The following is a 10982-nucleotide window of genomic DNA, read 5'->3' on the forward strand; positions in this document are numbered from 1 at the left end:
AATATGTAAATCGCAATGCGATAGTCGAAGTTCGCGTTGCGAATCTGAAAACTGATTTGCGATATCGGAGATCGTATTGCGAATTATCGATCGCATTGCGATTTAGTTGATCATTTTAACAAATCTAATAAAAATTAATTATATATTATAAGATATTTTTTATTACTCAGATCTTTTTCTCTAATCCAAATTCTTATGGGTATATTTTTAACTCCCTACTAAAACTATTAAGAAACGTCGACCCTCTCCTCTTCGTAATTTTATTATCCCTTTCCTCTTATCGAAGCCCTCCCCTGCCTTGCCAGTTTCTGATAGACCAATAAATTAAATCAGGTAGTTTTTAAACCCTAAACTTAATTTCAAGGTTTTTGCTTGTTAGTCTCTGTTTCATCGGATGTTCTTAAAGATATCGGTTCTGCGGGAATAGCGATCCGTTAACGCCTTTTATTTTCCATTACGTTGCCTTTTGCGGCCGTGATAACTGCTATTGAGGTTAAGTTTTTTTGGCACATGTTACCGCAAAATAGAGGCGGCGACACTGCTACTACTCCGCTGTTTGAAACTCTGAATTTTATCAGTATATTGCACTCAATTTTCAATTATAGTTATTGTTGTTGCAGTTTACTTTAGGGTTAATTGCATTGTTCTTAATAGACTTCACGTAACTATTATCGTTATTGTTTTTTTAATATGATCGGTGTGGCACTTGAGTTATGTAATGATGAAAAAGAAGAGGCTTTGTTAATGTTGATGCAATTTCTTTCGCGGTTAATTGTTTTATTTTTATTAGAATCTTGTTAATTATTTTCTTGTTTTTTTAATACCATCAGTGTGGTAATGGCTTTTTCTGACGATGAGGAAGAAGAGGCTCAACTCCGTTCTGTCTCAAACTACTATTTCCATGATGAAAAAGATGAGGCGGTTTGCTTTTCTCAGTTGCCACTACAATTTGTGGGAAAAGAATGCTCAAGTGATGGATCTAAAACGAATATATTTTTGAGAGGAGTAGCTGATGATGGGCTCTTAAAAATTTGCAATCATGTCACTGCCTGGAAATTCGATCTGTCTAATGTTGGGATGCCGGTGATTTCTGTTTTAAGTAAAGAAAATGGGTGGCTTAAGCTACAGAAGCCAAGGAAGAGCTTTGAGCCTGAGATTAGAAGTATTTTAATAACGGTTCATTTTTTGCATCTTCTTAGTAGGAAACCCGATTTGTCAGGGAAATCATTGTGGGAGCAGTTAGCTAAAAATTTTAGGTAGTTTATCACTCTTATGGGAGCATGTTTCCTATTTCCATTTGAAACTGTCGGAGGCCCTTTTTTCTCTTTAAAAGAATTTTCTTCTATTGTTTGCAGCTTGTATGAGGTAAAACCTTCACAGAATGATTTGGTGGATCACATGGATTTGATTGCCGAGGCTGTTAAAAGTGATGATTCATTAGCAAAATCCAAGGTTTGTATGTTGTAATATGGTAAAATCATTTTGGTGCATTTAATTGTCATTTTCCATTGGATAATGTGGGTGTCGGATTTAGCATGTCTTAGTCTGTGATTATTTTTATATCATGATTTTTGGCTTGTAAAACATGAGAGACTCTTCTTAAGCATTGTGGCTATTTATGATGAGTTGCTATCTTTCGGGTTCTTTTTTTCATTGAAGTCAATGTAATGTTTATACCTTGAACAGTTTTTGCGCTCATTTTTGGAGGAGAGGCCCAAAAAGCAGAAACTTGCTAATGAGGTTAGATATTTGCCTTCGTTGTTTCTTGGTTTATTTCCTTTTCAAATCTGATTATTCAGTTTTTTATATTCTCAAAATTTTACATTATCTTGATCAAGTGTCCTTATTGATTAATCAGAATGCTCGAGACACGTCAATTTCTGGATTTATAGTTAATGATGCAGTTGATGACACTGAGCTAGATGATTCCAACCATGATGATGACCATGAGGATGATTCCACTCATGATGATGACGAAGATGACTTGTATGATTCAGTTTGTGCTATTTGTGACAATGGGGGTAATATTATATGTTGTGATGGAAGGTGTATGAGATCATTTCATCCTACTGCTGATGAAGAGTCTGCGTGTGAATCTTCTTGTGAATCTCTTGGCCTTACTCCGAAGCAAGCTAACGTAAGCGAGTGACCCGTTTTTACTTCATTGGCTTTTAGTTTGTCGGTGTCTTGTTTCTAATTACTAATCCCTACTAAATGGCAGGCATTGGAAACTTTCTTATGCAAGAATTGTGAACATAATCAACATCAGTGTTTTGCTTGTGGGAAGTTAGACTCGTCTGATAAGTCCTCTGGTGCTGAGGTATAATACCTACCAATGTCATTGATCATTCTTGCAACAAAATATTTAGATAATCAATTCATAATAAAATCAATTTCAAACAATAAACATTAGTAGGAGCTTTATATTGTTGTGGCATTGGTCTGTTTGTTTTTAGATTGGTGCAATTGATTTCTTCTGAGAAATTGATTTCTTCTGAGAAATTGATTTCTTCGACTTATTTTCTGGATAAATCTTCTTTTACGACTTCTGTTGTCTTTTTTGTTATCAATAGATTTTGATGTCCTCTAGTTTTATTGTAACTTTTTGCTGAATGGCTCCAAAAATTTCAATTCTTTTTGCCAGGTCTTTTGCTGCAGTAATGCAACCTGTGGTCGCTTTTATCATCCACATTGTGTGGCAAAATTGCTCCATGAGGATAAAGTTGCTGCTGAAGAGCATGGGAAAAAAATTTCAGCAGGGGAATTTTTTACATGCCCCACTCATAAATGTTGTGTTTGTAAACAAGGAGAAAACAAGAAAGTCAAGGAGCTGCAATTTGCTTTGTGTAGACGTTGCCCCACATCATACCACATGAAATGCTTACCAAGGTACAACAAGATTCTCATTTATATTAAGCATATTTCATCAGAATATTTCCTATGCTTAACATTCTGGTTGGTTTCTTTTTGCTTCTGACAGAGAGATTGCATTTGATGATATAGAAGAGGAAGGTGTTATACAAAGGGCTTGGGAGGGTCTTCTTGAAAATCGTGTACTTATATATTGCTTGTAAGTGTTTTAAACGTGTTGCTTTGATACTTTTATTTGTTTTAATTGTCTTTTAAATTGTTTATCCTTTTGGTTTGGGTAGAAAACATGAGATTGATGATGAACTAGGGACTCCAAAAAGGGACCATATAAAATTCCCTTTTGATGAAACAACAAAAAGAAAAGCATCAGATGTGCTCAAAAGTCATGAAAAGGTTGGCTTCAAGAAGAGAAGTCTTGCGTCAGAAGACACTTCACTAGGAAGAACTGCCATGAAGGCAGCAAAGCAATCTTCTGTTGTTAAAGCTGGTGAAGCTAGAAAAAAGAGTGAAGAAGTTACTCCTGGGAAAATAACCCTAAAGAAAGTCAAATCCACTGGCCCATCCAAAAAGCCTTCGAGGCAGATCTCAAAGCCTGTGCCAATGGATATGGGCAAATCCTCTTCTTCTGGTGGACACAAGAGCTCGCTGGGGGACAGATTATTCGCTTTTATGACTCGGGAGAGTGAGCAAGTTAAGCCTGGGAGACAAGATACGCTCAAAGGTGGTCTTAATAAGGCTGCAATGGACAATTCTACTGCAAAAAGTAAAAGCTCGGAAATGCCTTCATTAGATGCTGATTCTGAGAAAAGGTGGACTTTTTTTAATTTCTGCCTTGTATTTTTCTTCTACCTGACTCTTAATCACATACGGTCAAACTGATCTGAGTTTATATTTTAGTTTATGCATCAAATGTTGATTTGTTTTTGGACTTCTTTGCAATGTAGATTACTCGATTTAATGAAAGAGGCTGAATCATCAATAACTTTAAAAGATATAATAGCGAAGCAAAATCTCCCATCTACACACAAACATTCTTCAAAAAGTACCATTGAAAGAATTACACTTGGAAAGATAGAGGGTTCGGTTGAGGTATTTCATCATTCCAGATAATTTTTCTTTATGGCTTTTATCAAAGATAAGATTTTTCTGTGCGCTTGTTTTCTTCTCTTTTTAAGTCTTTATTCAACTGTTTGCAGGCTGTTCGGATGGCTTTAGCAAAACTAGAGGATGGCTGTAGTATTGACGATGCTCAAGCTGTTTGTGAGCCAGGGGTTTTAAGCCAGATTTTAAATTGGCAGGTTATTGACCGTAATTATTTGTAATTATACCCTCTAGTTTAATTAAGAGTTCTAGTTTGTATATGTGATCCCATTTTCAAAGAAATACAGGGTTTCTTTTTGTTTCATTGCACAACTAATGTTTGGTTAGGGGTACACGTAAATCATCATTTATCCTGTTTCTTAAAATAAGTTGATATGAAATTTTTATAGGTGACCTATTTCCCTCTGGACATAACATATTCTCTGCAAGTTTGTTGCATGTACTTGTTTCTACAAAGTGCTGTTGAGTGCCTTATCACATTCTCTTTTTCTTGCTCTTGAATTTGTTTATATTTATTATTTGCAGCACAAATTCAAAGTATATCTTGCTCCTTTCCTATATGGCATGCGCTACTCATCTTTTGGTCGCCATTTTACCAAAGTGGATAGACTTAAGGAGGTAAATTCCATCTTTTTCCATATCCTATAGTTCTGTATCTGCTAATCCAGTTGTTAATGTATGCTTTTTTATTATTATAAGTTACCTGATGCTTTAGAACACTAATGCCTGGTTTTAAATGTGCACAGATTGTTGATAGACTTCATTGGTATGTGCAAGATGGTGATACGGTAAGGGTTTCTGAGCCTCGCCAATCTCCCCTGCCCCCACTTTCTTACCTCTCTTTTCTTCCATTGTTTATTCATTTGATTTTATGTTTTATCAAAAGAGGTTTAGACATCTTTGTGGCATCAGAATGGGTATTGAAGGGTAGGCTTATTATTGAAAGTGATTGCAAGTTAGCCGTCGATTGGTTGAAATTTCAGGAGTCAGTTCCACTTTATCTTTTTAAGTTTGTTAAGGATATTGCGGATGCGGTTTCTGAGAATGAAGTCATTGTGAGGTGGATTCCGAGAAGTTGTAATAGCGAGGCAGATTTGCTAGCTAAGGAGGGGATTGGGTAGTGATTCACTTTGTTGTACTAGGTTCGGAGGTTTTATTCCGGGGGTGTTATATGAGTGAGTTTAAGTCTTATGTATCTTCAACGAGTGGTTTAAGTCTTATGTAATCTTTTTTTGAAATCAATATATTGAGGTACTCTTTTCCTCCTTCCGCTAGTCGGTTCTAACCTCATGGTAAAGGACTACTAAGAAGGAGGTTTTTAATGAGACCTACTATTCCTATAAAAAAAAAGTCTGTGATTATACTTTGATATGTGCTTCATAATGATGGTTTCCTGCTCATATTTTACTGAAATAGATGATGGAATCAAAGAGAAAATATTTTAGATATTAAGTTGTTTATATCCTTGGATATACAGAGTAATAGAGCACCTAGAAAGTATGTACAATAATACTGATAAACACTACATGACCGGCCATATTTATATTCTTATTCGGTATGGAAAAACATCAGAGCTGTTATTTGTTGACAATTTTTCCTTCATCTTATAAGTGCATCCCTATAACAAAAGATGAGATGGAAGTATGGTATTTGAGCGAGTTGTCTGATTGTTAATTATTTCCTTGTACAGATTGTAGACTTTTGTTGCGGTACTAATGATTTTAGTTTAATAATGAAAAGAAAGCTTGAAGAAACAGGGAAGAAGTGCTCATTCAAAAACTATGATATTTTCCAAGCAAAGGTATGCTTTAGTTTCCTGGATTTCAGAGAGGATCCTGGCTGTTTGCATACATATGTAGATAATTCATAATTCTTGATTTTACTTGTTTGTTAGAATGATTTTAATTTTGAAAAGAAAGATTGGATGAGCGTGAAACCAAATGAATTGCCGAAAGGTTCACAATTGGTAAGGAATTTTTTTATAATGTATGAATTAAACACATGCAGGTAGTCCTCTTGTCATGTTTCACTTAATTTTTTTGTTCACTATTTGTGTAGATAATGGGTCTAAATCCTCCTTTTGGAGTTAAAGCTGCTTTGGCAAACAAGTTCATTGACAAGGCCCTCGAATTTAAACCGAAACTTTTGATCCTTATTGTTCCACCAGAAACAGAAAGGTAGTATTTTCGTCTCTCTCTCTCTCACACACATACAATTATTCACATTTCTTGGCTTTCACTAGGTTGGATGAAAAGAAATTTTTGGAACCTCCTTATGAACTCATTTGGAAGGATAATAAGTTTTTATCTGGAAAGGTAACTTAGAGGTCTTGTGCAATTTCCTTGTATATGAACTTTCTTGATGTTCTTATTACGATCTTTTGGTATTGTCGGTAACTTTGGCATTTCGTGTTCCAGTCATTTTATCTGCCTGGTTCTGTTGATGCAAATGACAAACAAATGGATCAGTGGAATGTGATGGCTCCACCTCTCTATCTTTGGAGTCGTTCTGATTTTTCAGCTAACCACAAGGGCATAGCTGAAAAACATGGTCATCTACCCAAGGAACCAGAGAGTTTAGATCAGGAAATGATTATTGATGAGACACCCATGTCTCAAATGCCATTGGAGGATGCTGCTCTTCTTAATGATGCTTCTGAGTTGAAAGATCATTTGCAAAATCATGAAGTTGAGGAATATAAACAAGAGAAATCTGTGTCGGTGACTCCAAAAGTGTGCTCCCCTCATCAGCAAAGTGATGAGAAGAACCAATCCAGGGAAACCTCCAGTAAGTCTCATCAGCGAAGTGATGAGAAAAACCAATCCGGGGCAACCTCGAGTAAGACTCATCAGCCAAGTGATAAGAAGAACCAATCCAGGGCAACCTTGAGTAAGACTCAGCAAAATGATGAGGACAACCAATCCAGAGAGACCTTGAATAAGAGTCATCAGCAAAGGGATGAGAAGAACCAATCCGGGGAAACCTCGAGTAAGCTTAAAAGAAAGAATAGTGAAGAGAATCCTGGAAGGGGAACTGATAAAAAGAGTGGAGGAAGGACTCCTAGAAGCAAGACGCATGGTGGAATTCCTAACTCTTCTCCATCCAATGTGATGGGTAGCAGATCCTCAGTGGAAGGTGCCTCCTTCAAATCGCCTAACCAGCATCAGAACGCCAACATGAATAGTTCGCATATTCCACATAGAACTTCATATGGCGACACTAGGACCAGTTTTAGTGATGACATGGAAAGGTACAACATGACAAATGACCCCTATTCGGTTGGTGGCCTCAGTCATGGCTATGGACATTACGCCAATGAAATGGCTAGAGAATTTGAAATGCGCTCGCAAGCTTTCTATGGTCAAGCTCCTGATATATCTTCTCAGAGAAACAATATGGCTGGACTTAACTCTGGTTTTGGTCCAACACCACCCTCCTATGGACAACAACCCGGTGCTACAATGAATCTGTCCTACAGGACGCATATGTCTGCAACGCAGCGATATGCTCCTCGTCTAGATGAATTGAACTACGCTAGGATGCGTCCAGCAGGGCCTGAGCCACCAATGAGGAATAGAAATGCCTTTTATGATCCTAGACCACCTTTCATGACTGATCCTCGTGCACCCCGACCTCCACATCCTATGGGTTTCGCTCCTGGTTCATACCACCCGTACTAACATCAGAATTCAGCTGGTTGGCTCAATGAATAGATAATTCATCATCCATCATCTCTAGGGGATGATATTCAGAATTTTGGTTGTTGAACCCTTACCTGATCCTCTAATGCTGACATTAATGATCTTGCTGTTCAGTGCAGGATTCAGCCAATTTTGTTTCATGCCATGCTAATGCTATCTAGGGTTTTGTTCTTAGGTAAGGAATTTAAATAAGATTAGGGTAAGGAATAGCTACATAATATGTACTCGTCTCTTATCGTAATCGTATTTTATGTCCATTATCTAGAATTATCCTATTCTCTCTATATAAAAGATTTCAAAGTTCATAAGGGTAATTTAAGTTGATGTGGTAATATATTTAGATATTTTGAAAAATTATGTGTTGCGTGTCCAAATAAAGTCATTCAACCCTAATTACAAAAAAATCTTTTAAATCTTAAAGGAGGGAGTATCTTATTTAATTAATATTTAAATTAAAAAAGCCTTAAAATGCCATTATACTAAAGAATTTGGGACTTGGGAGGAACTCCAACCACTATGTACATTCGTCTCTAAAGTGAAAGTACAAGACCATGCTCTTGTTCGTTCTGGCCAAAGATAAAACCGAGTATTTTGTACACTGCTCGACTATAAATTCGTTGCTGCTAAATTTTTCACATTTACTCCTTTGATGAAAGGGAAAAGGACTGAATAAACATGGCAGCAACTTTCAGAGATTTTTACAGAGCAAGAGAAAAATTATACATGTATATCTCACCAAGCATTGACCAAAGTCTTTTCTACTTAAATTCAGGGATCCAATCACTCAGTTCTCATTTGAAAAAATGAAATATGAAAGAAAAATTAAACCCTGAATTTCATGCAAATCATAGCCTACTTGATTATAAATCACATCATCATCCGAGAATCTTAAAATGAGTGTATAATGTGACATGTATAATAACATTTTTTTTTCTAAAATGTTATGTACATTTATCAAAATCAACTTGATTTAAAATAATTTAGTGAATTTAACCCTTCGTCTTTAAAAAAAATCAATCGATTTAATCTTTTCTTGCGATGTCATTGAATCGAACGAATCCATCATATCAAAATAGTAGTTGAATAATTGTATTCTACCATAAAGCAATAGTAAATCAATGTTGAACTATTATACTAGAAAAATAACATGAAAGTACTATAATATTTTTTAGAGAAGAACAAACAATTTTGGAAAAGAAATAAACTAAAATAATGAAATTTTCAAATACAAAGAGTTAAATTTATTGAATTATTTCGAATTAGAACCAAAATGATAGTTTTTATAAGTTTAGAGGACTAAAATTGTTATTATACTACGCCACGTCATTATTCCTTCTAATATTTAATGGCCAGTGACTTGTTTGTAAAAATATTTTAATTAGATGATACAATTATAATTTTTTTTTTAAATATTTACTTACTATCACATAATTAAATGAGAAGAGATATTTACTTTGGAATTTGGTTAAATTGGCTTCACGTCCCCACTTCTCGGTAATCTTAAACATTAGATCCTGCATACTACCTGTTTCCCTTTTTTTTCCTTTGACTAGCAAAAAGTTTATTGTAAAACATTGCAAAATTAGATGATTATTTACCTAATTTAGTCACCTTTGAGTGGGTTTGTTCAGACACCATTATGTGAACTCACTAAGGTCCCTAACAAATTAGGGAGATAAAATTAAGTACGGAACGAGAATTTTATGCCGGAAGTAAACTTATAAAATTTTAGATTTAAATTATATAAAAGATTTAAAAATTTTAAAGGATGATCACCGCCTCAGCTTTTTTGATCCTACTTGGTATTGATGTTCCGAGTCTGTGAAGCGTCCACAGGGCTCATTCCAAATAAAAGATGAGACACTAACATACAAATATATCTTACGTTTTCCATTGATGCTTGAATGAAGTTTTAGCATTCACTGGACTACACAACCAAGAGGAAGTTAACAAACTAAGCACACCCAAACGGATCACAGGAAACAGATCAATCTTTTGAGGTTTATGTGTAATTATTAAAAGAAATACAAATCACACGCTGATTTAAGCTCCCTCCTAACGAGATTCTTCTTCTGGTGGTGGAGATGAATGAAATATGAAAACATCAGCTTCTTCCGGTAGCCTAAAGGTCACCCTTTTCTTCGACTTCCCACTTTGGCTCCTGCTCAATGAAACCTCGATAATCTCTTCATTCCTATCATCTTCTTCTTCAACTTTCAAAAGCCTCTCCTTAGAGAAACTCCCCCTCGCTTTTGATGAGCTGCTGCTATTTGTATTCGTATCTTCTCCGATAAAAGATGGGAAAACTCTCTTGGATGAATAGTGCTTGAAAACGTGGTATTCACCCCCTGATGAGGCCCCGTTTATCTTCTGCAACCCTGGTGAAGCAATGAGCCAATCCTCCAGGGTGAGCTCTTGCGCCTTCTTTAGCCTCTGCTTCTCTTTTTCCTGCCACAACTCCCTCTCTTTCGCTTCGTTTTTCCACATGCAAACCAACATCAGCAACGACAGGACCGAACAAGAGCTTCGGTTACGACCGTTTTCGTGTTTTGTTTCCTGTTGATCTGACAATCGTTGGGGGCTTGAACAAGAGAATCTACAACCCATGTGAAGAACTTTGTTTAGGCAGTAATGGTGTTCTTCATCGTGCAATAAGGCTTACATATATAGGATCCCTAGATGGATTCTCCAAGGGATAAGATTCATCAGGAAATAGCGTTGTTATAATCGATATTCAGTCATTGGTTAGTGTTGCTTGTTTCTAGCCAATCAAGTTCTTCAATGGATTTAACTTATCCAGAATTATTAGGTTTTTCCTATGTTTTCGAGTTATATCCAAAGTTTTTTGGAATTACCTTATTCCTGTCTTACTGGAAAAAACAAAAACAAAACCTTGCCGAATCTTTACGGGAAAACCAGACGGAATTTTATGATTCTCAAATGAAAATTAGATGGCAAGTAACAGTACTGTTCATAATCTCCATACTCTTAATAAAACCTTTACAGACCAAGTCATGATTCAAAGAACCAACTTTGGCTGATGGATTAGTCCGCAATTCAAGAGATTTCTTTAAGTGCTCTACTGCAACTGACACATCCATAAATGTAATTATAAATCTAACAAGTGCAAAGGGCACAAAATGGATCAAAAACCGGCTTCCAAATGCTAAATATCACAAATAATACACATCGAATAACAGCATACTCCCCGGTCACTGATTATATCCATACTACAACGACATCTCTTCGACTCGGACCAAATCACTAAATGACATCTGGGAATAACACTAATAAGAAGACACTAGTGTA

At 35.9% G+C, this 10982-nt stretch overlaps 1 protein-coding gene across 2 annotated transcripts; it reads left to right on the forward strand.

Moving 5' to 3' along the window:
- The first annotated feature begins 247 nt into the window (after nucleotides 1-247).
- Nucleotides 248-7821, forward strand: LOC120209171 (protein ENHANCED DOWNY MILDEW 2-like). 2 transcript variants are annotated; one of them, XM_039208239.1, is made up of 18 exons: nucleotides 248-333; nucleotides 831-1256; nucleotides 1356-1452; nucleotides 1687-1740; nucleotides 1859-2137; nucleotides 2222-2320; nucleotides 2645-2889; nucleotides 2981-3070; nucleotides 3153-3680; nucleotides 3816-3960; nucleotides 4068-4169; nucleotides 4498-4590; nucleotides 4719-4760; nucleotides 5663-5773; nucleotides 5867-5938; nucleotides 6031-6149; nucleotides 6215-6287; nucleotides 6390-7821. In XM_039208239.1, exons 2-18 carry the CDS (start codon nucleotides 838-840, stop codon nucleotides 7650-7652), a joined length of 3831 nt encoding a protein of 1276 aa, XP_039064170.1. In that variant the 5' UTR covers nucleotides 248-333; nucleotides 831-837; the 3' UTR covers nucleotides 7653-7821. The 2 variants fall into 2 exon arrangements, with proteins under 2 accessions (XP_039064170.1, XP_039064178.1); XM_039208247.1 differs by lacking the exon at nucleotides 248-333 and adding an exon at nucleotides 473-492.
- The last annotated feature ends 3161 nt before the right edge of the window (nucleotides 7822-10982 follow it).

The sequence above is a fragment of the Hibiscus syriacus genome, unplaced genomic scaffold (genome assembly GCF_006381635.1).
Source record: "Hibiscus syriacus cultivar Baekdansim isolate YM2019G1 unplaced genomic scaffold, ASM638163v2 tig00000646_pilon, whole genome shotgun sequence".
In the NCBI taxonomy this organism is placed as follows: Eukaryota; Viridiplantae; Streptophyta; class Magnoliopsida; order Malvales; family Malvaceae; genus Hibiscus; species Hibiscus syriacus.